Consider the following 25086-nt stretch of genomic DNA (forward strand, 5'->3'; position numbering starts at 1 on the left):
CTACGATGAATATATCGATCGGCCAAAATTGACTGAACAAAAAAAATCAAGTTGAGTATTTAGTTCCTCCTACCCACCAAAGTGTGGGTCGGAACAATAAACGAACGTGGACAGGCTCCGAGCAGAGTCAAAGTCTGATTATAGCCAGGCTCTTTTCTTTTATTGCCCACGCGTCGATTTGCACACTCCACTTTTTCATGTAGTAGTAGTAGTAGTAGTATAATATTGGTATCTCTATAAACTCACATATACAATTAAATTAAAAGACATTTACAATAAGTTTTGAAATTCACGTGTATGTGAAAAAATACAATTTGCAAATAATGTAAGCGTCAGTTGAATAATGCGTGTTTTTATTAATTCGATAATTATATTGTCCAAAAATATCAAGCTATTTTCTCAAGAAATTGCGGGCAAAATACCTTCAATTTAACTGTGATGCCGACATTTTACGGTTATCAAAACAAAATTGACAAATAACAAAAATTGAATTTCTGGGGGTGCAAATCAATTGGCTATATAAGGATGGAGGGAACTAGAAAAGTGACCAAATTTGAACAATTAATTTTTAAAGTCTGATGATAAACTAACTAGAACGAGTAAGAGAGGGATTGATCATAATTTCATGTTCATATGAACGTCTCTAGGAAATGGTTTTAAAAGCTGATTGTTTACATAAGAAAACGGCGTTGTGAATGTTAACTTTCTCTAACGATTTTAACAGATAATTTATACATCTATTAATCAATCATGTAACATCATTCATCTTGAAAAAAAAAATTGAAATGTCGGCCGATGTACAAATATGGTTTTTGAGAAATGTCAAAAAATAAAAGCGTTTTTGCGAACAGAAACCAGTAAATAACAGACCAAACCCTTGGCAAAGTTTTTAGATCAAAGAGCCTAGACAATGATTGCACTGATGTCTGATCTTATATATCACTGGTATGGATAATTAGAAGAGGCTGATCAATGTTGTTGTCGTGGATAGCTCAAACCTGATCTGAGACAGAAGTCTAAATATAGATTGATCACGGGTAAGGTGAACCGGAACAAGTGGCCATTTCCTCAATTTTATTAGTCACTTTCATTCTGGTCCAAAAAAATCTCTTTTTTTCTATGCATTTTGTTCAGTAAAAAATATCCGCTCAAAAAGCTTTGGATGTTTGAGACGGTCAGGTCTCTGCTGGTTATTGAAAGAAAGTCATATGTTGTATCTTCAGCTTTCAGCCAGCTGCATTGTCAGCAATGACCTTTCTTTATCCGTACCATATCTACCATATCTCTCTGCAAATACTTGGCCTCTGTAAAATCTCTGAATCAGGCCTGATAGGCTCTGGGGGCTCGACACGGGCAAGCACCAACACTGAATCAATTAAATCCCACATTCAAAATGTAAAAAAAAATCAGAACAGAAACAATGAATAAGAATTCTGTACTAAGGTCTAGATCCTCGTTCAAGTTTAATCTTCATTAGGCCATTAAAAACAAACAAGTGGAGGGGGAAGGGAAGGGCAAATTGGGGGGGAGTGGAGTGCATCCAAATTTTCAGGTACAAAATGATAGGCTTGGTGATCGAAACAGAACTAAAATCGGATCTTAACTGATTTTGAAGAAGATTTTATAAAATCTGATCATAACTGAATTTGAAGAAGATTTCGATCTCATGTGATTTTGAACTAGGTCATCAACGTATCAACTGTTTCTCCTGAAATAGTGTCTGACAATAGATCTCTGTGATCCATAGATCTTAAACATCTTGATATGGCAGAACCTTATCTTTATTTTTTTTGCGGAGATTTTGATCTGGGTAGGACCACGCGTATAGTTCTTTTTGTTTTCTTTTCCTCAGCTTCTATGTGAAATTATCTACGTGTAAACAATAATCAATAATAATTCATTCCACGAAGTTTTTTACAAATAATATTTTCAGGTTTGCAAACATCTGAAAGCGCGTAGTTAAATTTCAACTGTTATCTAGTAAAAGTAATGCGCTGAACAAAAAGTTTAAGGATAAAACTAACCAGATTTTTTTCTCTATTTTATTTCTTCGAGTCTGATTAGAGTTGACTTGGATACAGTCCCACCTCCTTGAGCTTTGTTCAGTATAGACAAAATGTTTACACCTCATTGTGTAAATTCCTCCAAGCAATTTTAAATATAGAGTTATTAGCGGTAATAGGTTTTTTAACTCTCAGAATTTGATGGTGAAATGTCAGATACACAAGTTTCTAGCAGCAAAAAAGCTATCAACGTGATCAACATGCTCACTTTTCTCTCAAAAGAAAAACATTGTAAGAAAGAGTTCACCCCTAAAGTAATCCTAATCACTTTCATATTCATCATACGGTCAAAATCTGCTTTCCCGGATGTTGGCGGCAGAGAAAATCTGGGCTAAATCAGTCTAGAGACATTCTTCTTTTGGATGGCCAGTATTCTATGCATGTCACAAATTAATCTGTGTAGACTTGATTTTTGAGTAGAATTGACGGCAGAAGAAATAATATGTTCAGCTTAGCCCCGCCACCATTTTTGTTTTATATGCAATTGGATCCTCTCCGTGGGTACTTGTAACATTCAATTTTCGTTACAAGCTACAAATTATGACACTATTCTGCTTAGACTTAATTTTGTGGGTATGAGTAGTTTTCGGACTATGCAAGATAACTTTAGCCTAGCATAACTCTATATCCTTAGTATAATCAGAATGAAGAAAAAAGCTTAATATTTTCCGGAGATGCAATGTTTCATAACTGAATAAGATTTTACTCTTGAAATATGCGGATTCAGCGTTAAATTGCCTTGAGACTCAGGTCAGGGTTGTCATACATCATAAATTTTGAAATCCAAGTCGATGGAGGTCTTCCTTCCAAATGTGGTGCATTCATAAACAAGGAGGCTCGGTAATGTGCGTTCGCACATTAGGTTCCGCCCCGTCTCATCTACATTTTTCACTTAATTGTCTACCAAATTAGGAAGAGATAAAAAAAAAACTAACATATCAACATATCGTTCAACAAACTACTAAAAGAATAAAACAATCTACTCTAGAGGGTTTTTGAGACCTGTGGCTACTATAACATGACTACCAGAAAAGACGGCAAAAAAATCAAATAGTTACAAATATTAATTACGACCGAAATTCCTTGTCCATTTTTTAACCATATCAAAATGGCATCAGATTAAATTTATACTTGAAAGATTAACCGGCACTTTTTTGGAACAATATATCGGACTTTTCCTCAATGGAACTTGGCAATAAGTTGACTAGAAATAAGCAAAACGGACAAAGTTTATTAAAACATTGCTTTCTTAAAAAAATAATTAAATTCGAACTGATTAGAAACGTTACACATCAAATGGAATCATTGAGAGAGTCTTTTATACCTCAATAGAGAGCACGCAATTGAGGCCTTTCATTATCCAGGATATGTCATTCGAATACAAAAAAAACAGGCAACAACAACAAAAAAAAACAAAAAACAGGCAACAACTAAAATTTTGCCTGAAAAATTATGCACGAAAACGATGTTCCCCCAATCAATTAATTTCTAAGCTGATCACTAAAAACAATAAAAATTTTCGTTTGCCTTTATTGAGGGCAACAAAATTTGTAAATCAAACAAAGGCCATTATTGTGATACTGTGAAAAGAGAACAAAAACCTACAAAATGGGGCAAATATGCAAAAATCACGAAAATTGGTTTTATCAAAACTGGTTGTTCCAATAAGAAAGACCATTTGAGGAAAATAAAACGGTTATGAAGAGTAAATTGTATTTCAATAGATAAATGTTGTGAACTGTATATAGAGATGCTTAGCTACAATTTAACAGAAATAAAAATGGCAGGTCTCAAAAATCTATCTCTTTTCTTTATTAAAAACAAATTTTTTCAAAATTCATAGCCAACACAAGCTTTCGACTAAAAGAGTTGACAGTTTGTCTTACAAATACTCGGAAAATTAATTGCGACTGTTATTAATGAGACTGAATGACAAGACTATAAGATAACATTAAATAAAAGCTGAACTAATAATTTTCACAAACAAATTTACGAAACCACAGTTTTGAAGCCATTAAATTTATAAGATATTAAACCCGAGGATATAACATCTTCTTTGATCACCATAACGTCTCTTTGAAAAACGACTATCACAAAAAAAACCACAAAAACTGAAAAGTATCTAAACTTCACAAAAATCTTCTGAAACAAATTGTCTAAGCCCTGAAGACATCATTTAAAACGTTTAAACAACAGATAAATTATTGTTTGATTCAACAAATCATTAAAAACAGCTGTAAATAATGAGGTTAATTTACGAAAATGATACAACATTGTATAATACGAAAAAAAACGCAAACCAGAACAAAAAAGGATAAGTTGAAGAATACTTTTACTCTTTTTTTAGAATTTTAGATCGAATGTCAAAACAACCATTAGCTCTTTACAGGTATCAGTTGTTGGATTCATTTGTTTATCTATAGTTGGCCACTGAGACCTTTAATTACACAATATTTGGCATTTGACAACAAAAATTAACAACAAATAAAGGGCAAAAATAAAAAAAATCTACCCATTTCTGCAAGAGAACGGTGTCGCAGCCCTTCAAACCATATGTTAAGAAAACAAAAAGATGTCCAGTGTCAGATGATGTAAAGTTTGTTTCAGTTAGATTGTTAAATAATGTTACAATTTACAAAAGAAACCAAAACAAGAGCAAAAATGGGAAATTATGCACAAAAATCAGAAAATTTTGTATGAAAATTCGTAGTACCAAAAGCAAGAAAACCTTCTGTTAAAACAATCGGCAACAAAGTTAGTTTGTCTTCAATACGGAGGAGAGATAGATCTGTATTTTCTCAGAATAAACAAAATGTTGACTAAAATATTATAAAAAATTGACAAGTTCAAAAAATCACAGAAATTTCCCTAAAACAAATACATTCAATAAAATAAGAGACCTTAGATAACAACCGAATGAATAGAAAAGGTCCACCTGCACCTCTTGAGGAAAAAATTTAGATTTTCGAGTGGTTGAACTTAAAATTCAGGCTGCCAAACGAATAACAATTGAACGCAAAAAACAAGAATCAAGTTAATTTTTACTAAAACTCTTCCTCAAAGCCATAAAAACCCTTTGGTTCTCTGAAAACAAACTATCTCCACATTCGGCCTCAAATTTACCTGAATTAGAGCGATCATTAACGGAGCCGTGAATAAGAAATATTGTCAGTAATTAACATTAAATAACTAAAGCAAAATATTTTGAAAAAGGCAGCATCAAAATAAAAACCAAAAAGTCTCTGATTCTAAGATTCCATGATATTGTCGAATCTCTCCCTGATTTGGTCGCGTGCCCAGCAAATCGATCAAGTGTTCCAAGGGTTTGCGAATTAGACCAATTGTTGCGTGGAATTCTTCAAATATTAATAAAAAGAACGACGCGTTTTTTATAATTATTGAGACAAATCTGCAAAAAAACGGTAAAAATTTTAATTCCAGAAGACTTTCATACGGCGCCTAATTGCAACTAGAGCTCTTTTTGAGATTAGGGAGTCTGTTTTAAGGTTTCCAGGTCACTAAGTCCGGCAAACTTTAACGAAATGGACCAAAAAAGCATATTTTGTGCCATTTTTGATGAAAAAAGTTTGAATTTTGAAAATTTTATCAAAAATTTTAGCCGCAAAAACTTCAATCAAACAATTCAGAAACGTTCTTCTATCTCTAATGGTAACAACAACACTATGCCGTTAAACTTTTTAACTTATTTTTAACTATATTAGCGAAATTGTGCCAAATTTTAGCAAAAATTACTGAAAATGTGAACAAAAACAGTCGAACGTTCACAAAAGTTTAAACCTCGATAATTCCCTGTAAAACACGAAAATCGAAAAAATCTTTTTAATTCCGTATTCTACGCTGGACGGGCTGTTCAATGATACCACTCATAGTTCTCTACGATGAATATATTGATCGGCCAAAATTGACTGAACAAAAAAAACCAAGTTGAGTATATAGTTCCTCCTACCCACTAAAGTGGGGGTCGGAACAATAAACGAACGTGGACAGGCTCCGAGCAGAGTCAAAGTCTGATTATAGCCAGGCTCTTTTCTGTTATTGCCCACGCGTCGATTTGCACACTCCACTTTTTCATGTAGTAGTAGAGTATAATATTGGTATCTCTATAAACTCACATATACAAATAAATTAAAAGACATTCACAATAAGTTTTGAAATTAACGTGTATGTAAAAAATACAATTTGCAAATAATGTAAACGTCAGTTGAATAATGCGTGTTTTTATTAATTCGATAACTATATTGTTCAAAAATATCAAGCTATTTTCTCAAGAAATTGCGGGCAAAATACCTTCAATTTAACTGTGATGCCGACATTTTACGGTTATCAAAACAAAATCGACAAATAACAAAAATTGAATTTCTGGGGATGCAAATCAATTGGCTATATAAGGATGGGGGGAACTAGGAAAGTGCCCAAATTTGAATAATTAATTTTTAAAGTCTGATGATAAACTAACTAGAACGAGTAAAAGAGGGATGGATCATAATTTCATGTTCATATGAACGTCTCTATAGGAAATGGTTTTAAAAGCTGATTGTTTACATAAGAAAACGGCGTTGTGAATGTTAACTTTCTTTAACGATTTTAACAGATATTTTATACATCTATTAATCAATCATGTAACATCATTCATCTTGAATAGAATGATATATAAATCATATTTTGATTTTGACAGAACTCCCCTGCACTATTTGAGACGCAGGTTTGTGATTATCAAATATTTCACACCTTTCATTTACAATCGCATAATCCTTAACTCCTCGTGTAAAGCTTCTAGCTGTTCAATAGTTCTAATTAAAAAACAACATTTCCTTGATAATAAATTCTGCACTAATTTGTTGACTAATTGATGAAAAGTTTCCAAATACAAAATGACTGTCGTCTTATACTAACTATCTAAAAAGGTGTTGTAAACAGAATATAACGTTTCAGTTATTGCATCTTCTGAACTTAACAGCCAGAATAATGAATTATGCACTCGTTTGTTGACTAACAAATGAATGTTTCCGATTATACAATTATGAGCTGATCTGTTGTCCTGCACTAACTGAATTCGCGCCAATTGAAACCAAAACAAAAAACAACAAAATCAAGCATTCATGAGATTAACAAAATCAGGCATTAAATAGACCTTGGTATAAGCTGTTTTGTTTCACTATAGGCATTAGAATGTGCTGCGCGGCCATCGATATTTTGTGTATCAGTATGACGGGTTTCGCAAACCATTGATCTCTGTCACGTAAGAGGTCAGAGATTGAAGTAAAAAAGTTTCCATTATTACCTACTTACTAATTTCGTGGGTTGCAATTTCAAGATGTGTCCAAATGGCAATTTGATCTGTTCATGATTTGAACTGATTATAACTTTGTGATTAACTAAGATTCCATAAATGATGTCTAACTAAGGAGTTTATTTATTTTTGTCCTTTCTACCATCTCGGATCTCTCCGTTCAATATTCTTCTCGATTCCCAATTACTTTTAAAACATGATTGAAAACGTAGCTCTCTAATGGATAATTGTGTTTAGGAACAACATGAGCATGTCGATCATAATAGTGCGTGGGCCCTCAATCTGGATAGAGCAGGATGCAATCTATATGAGAGTTCTGGCACCCAAATACAACACCCTACACCCCTACTACATCCTCAGCAGATTCGACATGGTGGTCGAAACGTAAGTTATATTAAAACACTTGCTCTGCCACATCTCTGCTCTGCCATCTTCTAGAATGTTCCTATATACAGTGTGACATATTATAAAACTTCTTTCATGGTGCCTCTTTCAAGCAAGGTTGCGTGACTCTGCTAAAGTCAAAGTCATTTTAAAATTCTGGCCTGTAGCACGAACCAATATCCTGTTCGCGGCGAATGCCAGATTTTCACATGGGGGTAAAATTTTATAGGCCATATTGAGCACCTTTCAACTGATTTATCAAATTATATTTAACAATAATTCAGATTATTCGGATAATTCATGACTTCATTCTAAGACCCTTTTTGCAGTTTGGATTTACAGCAATTAAGCTGATAAACATTTATGTAATGTACAGTTTAAAAGGAGACAAAAAAATCCCTACACCTCAGTTTATAGTAATTGTTTCTCAAGATGAGAAAGAGGTTAGTTAATTAAGGACAACAGTGACGGAAGATTTATGAACTTCTTTTTTCAATTTAAAGAATAGTTTAGCTATTTTTCAATTATGGTAAAAAATTCCCACGCGAAATGTCCATACAATTTGATTTAAGCCAGCTAAAACTCAATATCCTTAACTTTTTATTCATTTTAGATTTAATTAAAAAACAAATTTTATACATTCATGGTGTGTGCAGGCTCAAATTCGGAACTTGTCTGCATTGGATTTCGTATGGATTATTTCACTTCAAGATGGCTACTTGAGATTTTATTTTTTCCCTGAGCAGTCAAAAGATTATATATCCAAAATCTAAACATTTTTTTCTCTGATGTTTGGCTAACGCACTCGTTAAAAAAGTATTTCATGAAGCAGAATAGATGTTTTTAATGTGACATTACAATTTTTGGAGGTCTAACAATTGGTCTTATCCGTCTATGTCAATACGCACAGGGCTTTAAAATTTTTGAGGAAATTGAACCCCAGATGAAAAAAATCTTTCTTGAAGTTTAAAAAATTTGACTTGTTGTTAAATGTTATTTCCAAAAACAATCCCTTGGATTTCAGTTAACATGAAGCACTAAAAAGAATAAATTACACCGCAAAGGCAGCCTTGAATTGCATTTGGCTTATTTTGCCCTCATGGAATTCGGTTACGTCCCGTACTTTGGTCGCAGTGAGTTTCATTGCTGTACCATTGACAATCAATTGTAACCATTATTGTACCAAACAAATAGCAGTATAAATACTTTTGCCAGTCTAGTCTGTTTAGGAAACATCCCAGTCTGTCCTTCTTCTTCGCAGCCTTATTTGCATTATTGGTCAACACTGCACAGAATGTTTCACATCAGACTGTACATACAAAGAACTGACAGACTGTACATAGCAAATTTTGAAAATTTCGAATAACTCGATCTCATGCATGAGTATTTTAAAATGGCGATACCCTCACCACGAGCTTCTAGCTACTTCTACTAACTAAACCACAACTAACTCGTACATCGACATCCACCGAACCCCCCCCCCCCCCCCTCCACTGATCTCAGCCATCGACCTCCGCCATCGACCAACACCCACCCCCGACGACCTCCACCGTTTCCACATGAAAGATGTGAAAGCACCAATGTATATAAAAGTAGCACAAGCTTCGGGTTTTTGCCCGTGGGGTGTCAATCCCGGTGTTAATCAGTCTATTTATATTTATCTTTTTCCAGTTTTTGAAAAGTAGACTCAATGATCTTTATATGTTGTGCATTTCAGATCTGATTGAAACTTGTTTTCCTGACTCTGTTGCCACTGTTAACTGTTGATTGAGTTTTGTTTATTGGAAGAATGGAAGTGATCTTAGAATTACATAAGTCGGTGATTGAGTGCGAGGAGAGAGAATTCATGTTCATAATTGCTGATGCGGAGTCTAAATCATGCCACGGCATTTTAACATTGAAGATGATAGGCACCGATAATGAAAGGGGCGCGCTTATACAGAAATATCGTAAAAGACGTGCGCCGAGTAGTGAGCAGCTTGTTTTCAGTGAACGGAAGGAGAAACGGTATGAGTGCGCGCATTATGACTACGTATCACTTGCGCAGTACATAGCTGCGAGACATGTGGCCAGAATCCACCAACATAGCATTGAACCCACGAAATGTGACCTGTGCGAATTTCAGACGATTTATAAATCAAATCTAAAGAGACATCTTGAACGTATGCATAACATCAAGTCGAAGTCGGAGTCATAGACGGAGTCGGAGATGGAGTTGAAGTCGGAGTTGGAGTTGGATTCGGAGTCGCCTATTGTTCCTTTAAATTAATTCAGTCTTCTTTGTTTATAGTATGAATGATACTTTGTTTTTTTTTTGTTTACTGGTTCACAGACTGGTACCTCGATTTACCAACAAGACCCCACCTTCTGTCCCCCATTCGCTGGACCCCGCACCTATTCCGCTACCTCCCCCTCCTACTTCCCCCCACCCTCCCCCCCTCCCCTCCTCCTCCTCACATCCCACTCTTCTTCCTCCTCACACCCTCCTACTCCTCCTCACCCCCTCCTCTTCACCCCCTCCTCCTCACCCCCATCATCCCCCCTCCTCCTCCTCCTCCCCTTTCTCCTCCTCCTCCTCCTCCTCCTCCTCCTCCTCCTCCTCCTCCTCCTCCTCCTCCTCCTCCTCCTCCTCCTCCTCCCCCTTCTAGTTTTGTTCTCCATTACTCTCGTTTTCGGGTTTGGTTTCGCCTTTGTGCTTTGTTTCGGATCTGTCGCACTGCAGTAAAGTTTGTTCAAACTGGGGTGCTGTTCTGACAAACATGGAACGTCCCGAACTTGCTGTTGGGAGATCGACGACTTCCGTGAACATTGTGGATCGTGCGCACAACCGGGCGACCGAAAGGTGATCACGGACCGACCTCCGCGCACCCAAATGTACTGGAGAACTGGGAAATGACTGGAGAAATGGGAAATAAACTGGGAGATGAACTTGAGAACCTGCAAACTTGTCATGAAACTACAAATATATCATGAACTATTTCATCTAATTAATCCTCTATTTCCTTGAATCAATTGAATTCATGCATTTGCACATGGTTTTGCAAAATTGTGTAGGCGAAAGAAATGTGGGTGCAATTTAATTGCCCCGCTTAAGTAAATATAAGCGAGATAGAAGAGAGAAACATTGAATGAGTGAGTGGTAATTATCGAACCGCCCGTGCTAATTACGACCATGCTAATATAAAATTCAGACGCTAATTGGTCATGCTCCGGATAAAACCATCCATGTTTGATGTCAAGAGAAAATTCAGACGCTAGTTAGTTATGCTCCGGATGAAATTGTCCACTTGCCCTAGGACTTCAGACAGTGTTCATAACAAAGAAAATCATGCTCGAATGAGTCACTCCAAAACGCAGACTGCGAATTCTTAAATGTGACATGAACATAGTAAGAGTCATGAAAAAAACATAATGACTTTGCTGCTGATTCGGAGCTGATTTACACTTTGTGTTAGGTACGGGGTTATATTTGGGAATTCAAGCTATTTCTGCACAAACTGATTCTCCTCAATTTGTGGAATCGCTATACGTGCAAAAAGGGTACCCGATTACAAAATCTCGTGACCAATTTTCACAAATTTAAAATCCACAATATGTGTTACTAAAAACCACCGTTTAGTAACTAATTATACGCTCAATTGCACTTCAATAAAATCAACCTAAATTTTCGCTAACGCTAGTCATTAAATCTCAGTGAGATTTTGAGAAGAGCTTTACTGATTAAAATTTTAAGCTGAGCTCGGCAAAAATTTGTTTTAAACAAGTTTTTGTTCGTTTCAAAAATGGAAAACGTAGCAAAACTATATTAAGTCGCATTCGCGGTCAAATTTGCCCTTTCTTATTACTTTGACCTTGCTTAATATTGTTTTTTTGCGCTCAAAATAAACACTTTCCCAAAAAAAAGTAGAAACATATATCGGAGCATTGCTCTTTTATTCGAAGTCTCGCTCTTCGACACAATTTTTCTAAGATGCAGCCGTATCAAAGCTGCATAGCAATTATCTTGTCTAGTAAGATACAAGGTCCAAGCAACCCGGTTCATAAACTCATATTATATCAGTATTGAGTCATCATATCTCAATAGTACAGCGTCAAATCAGCACTGTATCACTTTCAAGAGTATCTTTTATTCCATGACTTTGCATAACAAAGTCATCGTCTGTTTCTGCATGATTTTAGAATGCATAGTCCGTTTTTGCATGTTTTCACTGACTATGAGGAAACTAGTAAAAAATTTTTACAATTTCGAAATTATTTTTGAAAACAATTAGTTGCTATATCCCAATCATCTGGAAATGTTTGTTTGAACTGGTCCACTTGTTTATAATTAACTTTAAATAGATCAATAGTTTAGTGTCGGCTGTGTCTAATACCACGAGTTTACTACACAGTTCTTTGCTGCATCCTGAAGTTGGACTTGATGTTGAAATAATTTGCAAAGCTGACGACCATGCGCATCGCCAGAGTTTTATTGAAAAAGCCAATTAATCAACAAATGAGAAAAAATAGAAAACTTTTGAAAATCACTTTTAATTTGAAACTAATTGGTGTACTCATTTGAAAAATTGCTTTGGCTTTAACCACTATACAAATGAAACAATAACTCATAAGAGGCCGATGATAACTGCCATGAAGGAGCGTAAGAGATAAAACAAAAAACAAAACGAAAGAAAAACAACAAGCAATACGTACGACCAAAACTCAATGACTTACTTTCATCCGAAACATATGGGAATTTGTCATTATTACAATAATTAACAAGTAGGCCGCAAAAAGGGGCAAAGATAGAAAATGCGTTTAAACTTTTTGAAAACAAATAAATTCAAAGCCTTGAAAGCAAATAGCTATCAACTGAAACCATTCGATGGCTTCTTTGTTATCCTGAAACAAAACTCTTGAGGCTTTCATTATCCAGAATCTCATACGACTAGAAAAAGAACAAATAAAGACATAAATCAAAAAGATCACTTAAATTTTCCGAGGAAACGGTGTCGAAGCCAATCAGAACGTAATCTATCCGCCAAAATGTTGAATACAATTAATTACGCCTTTATGCGAAGTCGTTAATGCGATTAGAGACTTGCCAATTGCCATTTGTGTGATGACCGGACAAGATAGCGACAGAGAACGACGAAAACGCAAATGTCAAAAAATTTGTAGTCTCAACACAGAAAAAGTTTGTTTAAAAAATAAAACAGCATTTAAAACTTCGTTTTAGTTCACTTGAAAAATCGCAACCTTTTTTGGGAGACTACGCTAAAAGGTTGCAGAAAAAAGATTGAAAGCGGTAAAATCTCAAAAAATTTTTCTTTAAAACATTTTTTTAAAAACCGTAAGATATAACAACCGTAAGCTTTCAATTGAAAATAGTGAACAGTTTAAACTGTTAATTCCTAGGAAGCTAATTGTACTTTTTATTGTTGACACTAAGCCGAAAGACTACAAATTAAGGCTGAATACAGACAGAATACGAAATTTCACGACCAATTTCTTGCAAACGGTGTTGAAGCAAAAAAAAACCATATGCCTTTGGTGAAATCTTTACGTTCGCTCATCGGCCTCCGTTCGCACCTAAATTCGACTTTTCAATAATTGATTTTTTGGATTTGAAATCAATCTGGTTGGTTACTAACATGACTAAAAAACAAAAACGCAAACGTGTTTCAAAAAAATAAATATAGCGCTTCATTACAATCCGAATATTTTCTGAACTACAGAATCCCACAACTGGACTAAAGCTGCTTTGTTTTTTTCTCCTTTAAAAAAGAAGCAATTCTTATCGAAATCTCTAGTTTGACGCAAAGTCGTTATAGCTAAATTAAATAATGATTTTTCTGTATTTCTAGAGTTATTTTTTACCGAAAATTAATTCTGTATCAACTGAAGGCATAAAATAGAGCAATTTTCTTGATATCGAATTAGCCATTTCATTATTTATACTCAGTCATAAGACCTCAGAAAGAACATCAAATGCTGTTAAATATCAAGAGTTCCCTAAAAATTTACGCTAAAAACTTGTCGAGCCATAAAAACCATGACTTTTACACATAAAGCAGATTATTATTCATTGGAACCTAGTGAAGCATATAAATTAATTACTTATCAATCCAAGCTTTAATTGAAAAAAAAACTTTTCTGAAATTGCTTTGAAAAAAATTGCAAAAAGAATAAAAAAAGACAGAAAAAACAATGCGAATTTTTTTCCTCGCAAAACTCAACGATGAAACTAAAATTCCGCTTGTCCCTGCTATCGTTGCGCGGCTCATTAAAAATTCAATTATCATAAAACATTAGCAAATGTTTTTTCGCAAACGAAAATCATATTATATCAAAGATAAATGCTTTTTTTAAACATATCGTTTTAAATTGGCAAAAGAACGCAAAAATGATGTTTCAGGAAACTTTCATAGCAACCGGAGGTAAAATTGGCCCAGATTTGATTGAGAGAAGATTTGTCAGCAATATTGGTGCCTGCGCCACCAGTCAACCTGAACAAATTGGGTTAAATAGGCATATTTGGTTATTTATTTTATGAAAATATGAAAAAAAAACGCTGAATTTTTTTTTAAAATTTGCTGACAATTTTGGCAGAACAGTTGTTTCAAGCAAGTCACCCACTCTTTTTTTATCTTTAAACGTAAATCTAATTGGACTATCGTTAAGAAAAATTGACATCCGTCCAGCAAAACTTGATCAAACTTAAAGCAAATGTTAGGAAAAGTATGAACAAAACATGTTAGGCTATTATTCACAAATCTTTGAACCTCCATAACTCCGTAGAAAAAACGAAATTCCAAAAAATCTTATTGATGTAAAATTCTACGCTTGACGTGCTCTTTAATGATATCACTCACATTTCTGTACGATGATTATATCGATCGGCAAAAACTGACTGAAAAAAAAACGCAGTTGAGTATATAGTTCCTCCCCCCAAGACGTCACTAGAATTTGTATGCACGTCGTTTGATGCAGGACCCTGATTGCAGTAAAATGTTTTTGGACTTGATGGAAGACATTTTTGCTTCTGGGTTTTTGTGCACATTATGTTACTTTTGAGTTCATCTTGCATGCGTATGTCATCTTTTATAATCAGTGAACAGTTTGAGATCCCGGGTGTTATTGACATTGACATCCAGACGAAATTTCTCTCTCAATTTGGTTTTTTCCCTTTGTTCTTTGTGAACTATCTATTATGAGACCACACCTGGTATCTGGTCAAAGTCGCCATTGCAGACTTGTGCTGATGATTATATAGAATTTTGAGCGACTCAAGTTTGCTTTATGATGAGACAACTGAGCGTTTAAAGCGATGGGCATCTAGGCTTATTCTCATTTTGTGCAGAAATTACAAATGTGCCTAGCCTAATTATTCATAATCTTATGTTTTCTAGCTGGTGATCTGTCTCTAGTGATTACATCTGAAATGTAGAAATAAGTATCAAATTTTTTGAACGTTTTTAGTGGAAACTTTTAGTCCCACTAAACAGTTTTGATAGCGCTATCAAATTTGCAAAATGTTTATGAGAAGAATTTTGTTGTCTCGATTTGATAAAAAAATGTCTTTATTTTATAACAGAGCCTATCTCAATCCCGCCTACCATGCTTTCATATTTTTCGACCTGCTTGCAGTTACAAGTGGGCTATTGGCAATTCAAAAACGGGCTAACGAACTGGATTTGGTCACCACGACCTACAACTGTAGGGTAAAACTGTTTTTAAAAACTGAAAATGGGCGTTTAACACAACCTGTTGATAGTGTTAAAGCAGTTGAAGATCTTGAATCGCGGGCAATAAAGAAAATATCTCCGTATCAACGCAACCAAGCCAACAACTGGAATCCTAATCAAGTGCCAAATCAGCGACGAAACAAACGACCTGGCGAAGTAATTGAAATTGATAATTTCGACGAGATTTATCATATGGGAGCAACACCAGCTGGAAAAAAACTTAATGACAACGACACACCGCCCAATAGATGATTGTCCTAACATTTGAAAAAGGCGGCTTAAAGAACAGACGCAGTGTACACTCCCTTTCGACTTTGTGTTTTTGTAACAGTTTTAAAATCAAGTAATTGGACAATCATCTATCACTTGGAAATGGAAAAACACTCGAAATCGCTTTTGTTTATAAACGTGCAACCCTTAAGATCCCATCATGACCAAATTTGCTGTCAACTAGAAACCCTCGAAACCAAACCGGCTGTAATAGCTGTATGTGAAACCTGGCTCACTGATAACGATCCAATAGACATGTTTTTCATAACAGGGTATCATCCAATGATAGTAAAAAATAGAAACGACAAAAGAGGAGGAGGCGTTGGCTTTTTTTGCGTTGGCACGCGATGAAAGAAGAAACTATTATTTGTGGTGACTTCAATATTGATATCTCTGATACATATCGTCAACACTACAAAAACTTGATCAATTCATTTAACTATGAAATTCAAAACGCAGAACTCACTAGAGTAACTAAGTTCACGAGCAAATGTATCGATCATATTTTGTCGAAACAATCGAAAGAAGTATCAACCCTGAAATGAACTTTCAGCGATCATTACGCTCTATTTTATGAGTTTAATTTTTCAGTCTCTAGCTCTCAATCTAATGAATTTTATTACAGTCGTAATTTTAAATTTTTTGAGAATGAACAGAAATATTTGAACTTCCTCTTCATTCTCCAACATAGATTAAACGATATGAATGATTATGTTCTTGAATTCTTGGTGTGAACTAAGTTCAATCATTCTTAAAGTTTTTGATGATAAATATCCAATTACGAAGAATAAAATTTTCAAAAACAGTTGAATGACAAACAGGTTAAAGAATCTTATTGGAAAGAGAGATCGCGCTCGTGATACACTCATATCTCACCCAAATAGTAAAAATGAAGTCTGCTTCAAGCAATTACGTAATATAGTAACAAATGAAGTGCGAAATGCTTGCAAACAGCACTATGATCAAAAACTAACTCTATCCGTTAGCTCACCACAAAAATTTAAATTGTTCAACGAATTCTTAGGGCAAAGGAAAAAATCAGTAATAGACATTGATGTGGAAGAATTTAATCACTTTTTTTGTTAACTTGGGAAAGAAAATGAGTAACACAAATTTTCACAATGTAGACAGTGAGCCAGGTTTACCATGTCACGACAAAACTTTTTTTATTTCCCGTTGACACTGAGGAAATTTTCAACATAATAAGTTCATTAGAAAACAAAAGCACAGCGGGTCATGATGGGATCAGTAACAAACTTTTAAAACTAGTAGCTTCAGTAGTCAGCTATCATGTGGCTAAACTGATAAATAGGAGCATTCAAGAAGGATTTTTTCCCGTTTGTCTTAAAACAGCTAAGATAATTCCTCTACATAAAAATGGAAATTTTGAAAACCCTTCAAACTATAGACCAATTAGTCTTTTGTCATCCCTCAGCAAAGTGTTTGAAAAAGTCTTGAATGCAAGGATGGTTGAATTCCTCGAAAAACATCAACTTTTCTCAAACGACCAGTTCAGATTCCGGCCAAAACGCTCATGCGCACACGGTATCGCATCAGTTACAGAACTGATGCGAAATGTTATTGAATCACAAAAAATAGGTTTCGCTTGCTTCATTGACTTTCAAAAGGCATTTGACACAATTGATCATTCACTTCTTATGAAAAAATTACAAAATCTAGGTTTTCGAGGAAAAGTTAATACACTCATTGCTTCATTCTTGTCAGATAGAAAACAATTTGTAGTCCACGGATCAAAAGAATCGAAAAAATTGGAAATTAATGTAGGTGTTCCACAATGATCAGTTTTGGGCCCGTTGCTGTTTCTTTTGTTTATCAATGATCTGCCAGACAAACATCAGGCAAAAATTTGGAAATTGAGGAAGTGCTCAATAATGACCTGAAAAAGATTGAAAATTGGTGTTCAAGAAACAAACTTGTCATTAACAGTAAGAAATGTAAAATTGTGGGTTTTGGCCGGAATGTACAAAAATAAAAAAATCTGCTATTAGTCGAAGTGCTTGAAGAAGTAGTTTCATTCAAATATCTAGGAGTGTTCATTGATAAGCATCTAAATTTTGATCTACACATTGAACTTGTTGGAAAAAAATTAGCAAAACTCAACGGAATGCTGTTCCGAGCAAGAAACTTTTTCTCGAAAACTCTTCTATTACAAATGTATAATAGCTATGCCAGACCAATGATATCGTATGGAATTTAAGCTTACGGTTCGGCAAAAAAAAACTCAGTTCTATTTTTTGTCTACAAAAACGCATTTTAAAAACTATCTTTTTCAAGAAGAGAGGAGACCATGTATGCTTTCTTTTCAAGCGTTACAACGTGCTGTCAGTTTCTGATTTATATTTTGACGCTCTTCTAAAAGAGATCCTGGATCAGATTGCAAAAGTTTCTCCTTTGAGTTTTCTTGATGTTGACAGTAACAGGCCAAACACGCGGGCGTCCATTAAGTCACTCATCCCTTTGCCAAAAGTCAAAACACAGACTCAGAAGAAATCCTTGAGATTTTTAGTAAAATTGTTCAACTACCTTGCTATGAAAAGTCTATTACCCAAACAAGTGGCTAAAAAAGAAATTTTTTCGATTCCAACTAAACTTAGGGCATATTATTTGGATAATAAAGATGTTTTCGATTTGTTTTATTAGTTATTGCACGTTTTTTTTCTCTGGGCACCTCTTGTGGAGTCTTTTGACTCGTATGGTGTCCAAGGTGGTAAATTGAATAAACTTAATACTCCGTATAAAGTACTCTGTATCGTCTACCATCTGAATTTAAATCAATGAATCAATCAAACAAGTGAGGTTCTGTGAGGGAAAATATTTTAGTTTTAGTTCTGAAGATGAACCTAGTCACTCAGACGACTAGAAATTTTGGTCTCGAAAAACAGGTTTTTTTGCCAAAACGTCATTATGTCAAGAACCATCTCGAAACTTCAACTTGGTCTTGCTTAAGGAGGTCTTGCTAAAACATACCGAGTTTGAACAATAATTTGAAGAATTCTATTTAAGCAAAATGTATCACGCCTTGTTTCTCTGTTGGCGGGACAAGTTTGGTCGATTACATAAAGACGAGTTATAACGTATGTCTTTATACTTTCCCACCTGTCGTTGTTCTGAAACCCGTTGGTGGCAAGAATGAACCCTCAACTGGGCTGAAAAAGACCACGTGAGTGTACGCCTCGTCCATATGGAGAATCTGTATTTTAACAATGAGTATCAAGATTCGTAACATTAGGTTTTTGTCCTGCGATGTCAAGATACCTATTTTCTGTTTTTTTTTAGGAGCAAAATTGAAATCAAATGTATTACCCTGTAATTTTTCACATGCTTACAAAAACAGTAAAAAAAAATTAAAGAAAATTATAAGTTTCACCTTGAAACAATCGAATCAATTTTTCGATGATTGAAATCCAGTTTGCTATTTCAGACTGGACCAGGCGGCCAACATATCTGCACGTGGACAGACTCTACAAGCTCTGATGACTCTGCAGAATTTATTGGAACAGGACAAAGCAGTCTTTAGATATTTGCCTACTGAGAGTATGACCCTGGCCAGCATGTTTAAAGAGGAATTCAAAGAAGAGGGGACACTCTACCACACCAGGATTACTTTAGAGGTAAAAAGAAGCCCTGCCCGGTTCAGATCCTAGAGCAACGTGACATCTGATTAGATCATCTTCGAGCGCACACCAGCGCACCGTGCGCTCAGAGAACACAGTCCGGAAAAACCTCCGAGTGCGCTTAAGTCTTGGCATTGGTCTGGAACTTGAGAGATGAGGGATCATTTGGTATCGGATGATGTGATCAAAGGTCATTTCATTCTGGAATAGACTGATCCTAGATGCTCTCAGTAACGCTAGATCTAAGTGCTTCTTTAAAATGTCTTATGACCAAACCATTTAGAACCAGGGGTTGAGGCGCGTTTAAAGAACCCAATTACACAAATTAACCATTTATCAATTCTCATCAAGCTACTGATAGTTAGATTGTATAAAACAAAAATAACTGGCTGCAAAATACGATCCCTTATCATTGACTTTATTTCTGTATTGGATTATTTCCTTTTAACTAGTTCCCACTCTTTCCAGATTGTACTAAATATTAGCCACGGCCCGGAAAAAATAATTGTTACATTAGTTTGTTTATACAGGGATGTAAAAATAAAAAATGTTAATCCACGGTGCAGGACTTTAGGAAATTTTTTTCCTATGCCGCAAATTTTTCATCACCTGAAAACATTTTTCCTTGAGCGCTTGAGCTGATCAATTTTTACTGCAAATATTATGTACAATAAGTCCCATCAAGTTACAAATTAAGTGGGAATTTCAAAAGCAATTTAAAATTTTCACGCCTAAAACAAGCAAAAAAAATATGATTAATATGAGTTACATGAAGAAAAACTGACTTGAAATGACTAGGATATTCCCCAAATGGAACTCACTCTAAAGTTTTTGGTTTGCGAGAGGCTTTACTGGACAAAAGAGAACTGTTTCAAATGTTTCATTTCAGTCAACTGTTTCGACCACAATGTACAGTACAGATGATTGGGACTGCTCATTTGGAGACTACCCCGGATCGGGCAACAACAGTGGTCCTCCCCCAGGTGGTGGTAGTGGTGGTGGAGGAGGAGGGTCTGGTTCCGGCGGCAGTGGTTCTGTCCCGGCTGAGACCACTACAAATAATCCTAATCCCACTGGTAGTGGAGGAGATGATCCTTTTGAGTATTCTGGGAAGGGATCTGGTGGCGAATGGGGATATGATGACTGGGTTAGTTTTATAAATAATCTCTGATAAGATTTTGCCCAATTTAATGTTAATTACAGCCCGTTGCTACGTAAATTGCACAAATATGAGGCGAGTAAATTTAACCGTTTTCTATCTTAATACATGGGGACAGGGTTTGAAATCGAAAATGTCTTGCGCTTTGACTTTATATAACAGCAACGCATCCGTACTGTTAACTTTTCCACCTGTATCTGCCCAAATTATCAAGCCATGTATCACAAACGGTTTGGGAAAAAAGATGTTCAAGTTTATGAAATAGTTTGCTCGGACGACCAAACAAGTTTTTTCCAAGTGCTATCAAAATGTTTTCTTGTTTGAACTTTATCTAATTTTTTTGGTATTTCAAATTTTTTGCATATTTTTTTGCCTTGCGCGATTATTCAGAACCAAAACTTAAATCAACTGTTTTCTTTGTTCCGTTTTTTCCGAAACTGCCCAACATTTAATGCAGTTCATTTTGTCCCCCAGGGCTTGTTTCCAGCGCCAAGGTGCCAATACCCTCGCGTCAAGGCGCTTTGTCTCCTTGGCCACTAACATTTTTGCGCTAACATATAATTATCAGGTCTCAAGAAATATTTATTAACTTCATTCAGGAGCCATAAGATAACGATAAAATTTGTTCATAAGTAGGGCAGTATTTGACTTCAACAACTGAAGAAAAATTTTCGCTTCTGAAGCTTAATGAATGTGGTATTTTTTCCCATGTTTTGTGGCCATTTCATTTTCAAAACAGAAATAATTATGTTCGAGAGAATGCAAGGAAGCACATCAAGCGTTATACTAAAGGTCAAACGAAGTAGGCATGCGTTTTGAAGACTGATTTGAGCAAAAAGATTAAATAAATTGTCATATTTGTTCCGACGCAACATGTGGGGGGGGGGGGGGGGGGGACAATGTTTTTTTTTTCAGTTAATTTTGACTGATCGATATATTCATCGTACAGAAAAATGAATGGTATCATGAGAAAGCTTGTCCAGCGTAGAATTTAAAATTAAAAACGAGTTTTTGAATTTTGTTTTTTCGAGTAGTTATCGAGGTTTAAAGTTTTGCGTGAACACGGGATATTTGGCATGATTTTGTTCACTGTTAGCGTAATTTTTGTTCAAATTAAGACTTGTTATACAAATCTTAGTTCAAAATTACATTTCACGCTACAAGAAGAGTCAAGTTTGTGTTCCTAATAGACGAGAGGTGATAAAAAGGCTAGTTCTCGTCTCATAGGGAAGTTTCCTATCAAAAACGTTCGAATTCTATTTGAGGGCCGTTGTTGCAAGTCACTTAGGTACTTGTCACTTTTCATATCGAGGTTCTGTTAATGACAACCCTCGAATACAGTAAAATGATGCCCAATGGACAAAAATCGTTTTCCAGGAGTAGCTTTTAAAGAAATGGTTTTTTTTGGCTTCGACTCTGAGCTTTTGTAAGTCTTAATCAAATTTCGATTTTCTTTTTGAGATTATACTAAAATTTTGTAGTCTTATGGCATACAATCTTTCTTTAAAATTGCAATAGACTTCCTAATGAGCATTAAGTGAAACTATTTAGTGCTTTAAAGGGACCACTAATGTCTGTTAAATCTTTAAAAATAGTTTTTTAAAAGGTTTTTTCAACATTAACTGATCTCCGACTTATTTTTAAGAATAGTAAGTCAGTCTCAGTATTGCGAGGACCCCTGTTTTACTACTGCATCAAAATTTATTTGGCTAGCGGTTTTATCTTCAAATGATTTGTTTTACGACTTCGATGCTAGGAGTTTTCATATTTTTTCAAAATTTGTGGATATTTTTTTCATAATTTTGGTTCTTTTTGAATTATTTTCACAATATCCTAATATTGCTATTTTCCATTGATTTAGAGAAGATGATCAATGGATTACAGATAAAATTTTCAGTAAAAGTTTATAGTTTAAACGGCTTCGACACTTTCTTCTCGTTTTTTCTTCTGAGGTTTTGGTTGTGCTGTATTTGTCGTTTTCAATGTCATAAACCTTACTTTGACGTTTTATTGATTACTTTTGATCAACATATATCATCGTTATCCCATTGAGGCATAACGTAGCGTATCTATTGACTTCCGTTGAAAGCTTTTGAGTTTAATGTTGTTGATACTACGGGTTTTCTCCCAAATTTCGAGTATTTAATATATTTGTTCATATTTGTTGGTTTTTTAAGTCATATTATTATAAGAAAGGAGAACTTGCAATGCTGTTGAGACAATTAATGATAACAGAAAAAATCATTACTGTAAAGTTCATTTTTAAATTTTTTCGACAGTTTTCTCTCTTATTTTTTTTGAAATTGTTGTTTTTGCCTGATTTTTTTAAAAAAACCTTTATGTTTTCGCAAAACGCTGAGGGGTCTCACAAACTTCTAATCGACGCTTGAGTGAATGACGTTACTCAATGCAGTCAGTTTATAGTGAAAAGTCTTAAATTTTAGGATGTTAATCGTTTTGAAAAATAATTTAAACTTTTTAGTTTTTGTTGTTCTTTTCGTCAACTAATTTTTTCTCATCTTTAAGAAGTCCCGACAAACTTCAATTGGGTTCAAAATGAATTTAGTTGTACTTCAAAGTTTAAAGTGTCCGTTGATATTATGTCGTAACTGATGTTTTGTTTGTCGAACATTATATAATTTCATGAAAGTTTTGTGAGTGGTCAAACATATTTTTTCTTTTTCTGTTCTATTAGCACATTCGCGTAACAACAGACTCCAATGATTTTCAAATGAGAAACATTTTTACTAATTTTATCAAAAATTTTTTGTTGAAAGCTTATGTTTTTTTTTCAGACATTTGAAATTATTTGTTTTAAATAAATTTTGAATGATTTTTGAATTTTGCCTCATCTTTTCTTCTTTTTGTCGATTGTTACCTAGCGTCATTTAAGAAAATCGAATATGCTGAGCAGTAAAGGAAAAGTAAATTTGTGTAGTTTATAAGTGTATATGTTTATATGTGACTGCATTTTGCTGTGAAATTTTTGGTTTTGCTTTTTTGTTGTTTGTTTTTTTTTCTTGTAGTCTTTTTAATGGCACATCTTGTGAGCACTGTAATGAGACATGGTATTAGGTAATTAATTTTGTAATTTGGGCGTGTAACGATTTTTTTAGTTCAAACATCTATTTTTGATTTTCTCTGCATTTGGTTAACAATCCAGTCAAAAATGTAGATGAGCTCGGGTCGGTATCATCTGCAAACGCACATTAACGAGCCTCATTGTTTGGTTTTACGGTGATTTTGTTTCAGAATTCAATCAGGTTGATTTTTTTCTGAGAGACTGAAAAAATTTTCCGAAATAAGTTATATTAAACAATTCCTTAAACGCATTTCAGTTTCCACTTCTCAGAACACTAAAAAATGTGCATAACATATTGAGCATAAATACAGTGTGTCAGAAAAATTTTGATTATCAATTTTTAACGCCATAGAATTAGATCCCAAAACTAATTATATTTCTTAAGAACTGCTCTATCATGTGACGTAATTCCCTTTTTAGATACTTTTCAGTAACATACAGTCTCAACTGTTTTTTTTTAATTTGAGATGATTGCACATGATGACTGTGTACATGACCCCACTAGTCAATTAATAATCCTCAAAATGCCAGTATCAACAATTTATGCGTTCTGAAGACATCGTATATCAATTCCTGATAATTTGTTAAAACAGGAATTTTGAGGATTATCAATTGACTAGTGGGGTTATGTACACAGTCATCATGTGCGATCACCTCAAATTTTAAAAAAAAATTTAAATATTTTTTTATATTCATTATACTTTTTGTATTTTATATTTTCTGCAGAGCCATCACGACAAATCGTACGACGACATTCTCAGTTCCCTATGCGGGGGTACAGCCGACGGCTTCTCTTATAGCGAGTCAACATTCCGATGGTTTGACGGCCTAGTCCGGGAAACCAACACCTACGACCCATTCAACCCTTGGTCCGTATTTAGCACATTGACCTCTATCGTGCTTGCCATTGACCGGATTTACACAACGCTGAAAAGGTACAAAACTGCTTATAATCAACACCACCACTCCAAAACTGCGGTGGAGAGCTGCGAGCGAACGCATGAAGTCCAGTTCCATCCAGCCGATAAGGGTCCAGGAGCCCTGGCTTTTGTTGTTCATGACAGTAACCCAAAAGCCATAAATTAATTTGTCACTTGATTTCAATGAATCTTTTTCGATTCCGTTACTGCTTGAAACTTTATTTTCAATCATACTTCAATCAAACTTTTGCCATTTACTTTGTGAACAAATCATTACGCCGCAAAAACTTCGTTCGGTTAATTTTACTGGAACTTGTCATTTTTCCACAAAAAAAATATTAATTTGTAAATAATTGCAAATCCACGCTCGCATAAATTGCGGATTGAGAAAACATACTTAGCAACTAATCATTAGATGACTAATGGGACAATTTGGTCTCTCAATCGCGTCTTAAATTACTAATACAGAAAAAAGGGAAATTAAATTTATGATAACAGAAGCTGCTCTCATACTGTTGTCCATGAGCAACCAAGA

The 25086-nt window shown here is 34.8% G+C and overlaps 1 protein-coding gene across 2 annotated transcripts in view; it reads left to right on the forward strand.

The window, feature by feature from the left end:
- Positions 1 to 24871, forward strand: part of LOC142340814 (uncharacterized) — a 61965-nt gene extending 37094 nt beyond the window's left edge. For both annotated transcript variants that reach the window (XM_075391546.1, XM_075391545.1), the window contains exons 4-7: positions 7612 to 7758; positions 19198 to 19387; positions 20280 to 20537; positions 24358 to 24871. In XM_075391546.1, coding sequence (XP_075247661.1) covers positions 7612 to 7758; positions 19198 to 19387; positions 20280 to 20537; positions 24358 to 24717 — 955 coding nt within the window. In that variant the 3' untranslated portion in view covers positions 24718 to 24871. The remainder of the gene's footprint in view (positions 1 to 7611; positions 7759 to 19197; positions 19388 to 20279; positions 20538 to 24357) is intronic.
- The last annotated feature ends 215 nt before the right edge of the window (positions 24872 to 25086 follow it).

Source organism: Convolutriloba macropyga, chromosome 6 (assembly GCF_964194025.1).
Source record: "Convolutriloba macropyga chromosome 6, txConMacr16.3, whole genome shotgun sequence".
Classification (NCBI taxonomy): Eukaryota; Metazoa; Xenacoelomorpha; order Acoela; family Convolutidae; genus Convolutriloba; species Convolutriloba macropyga.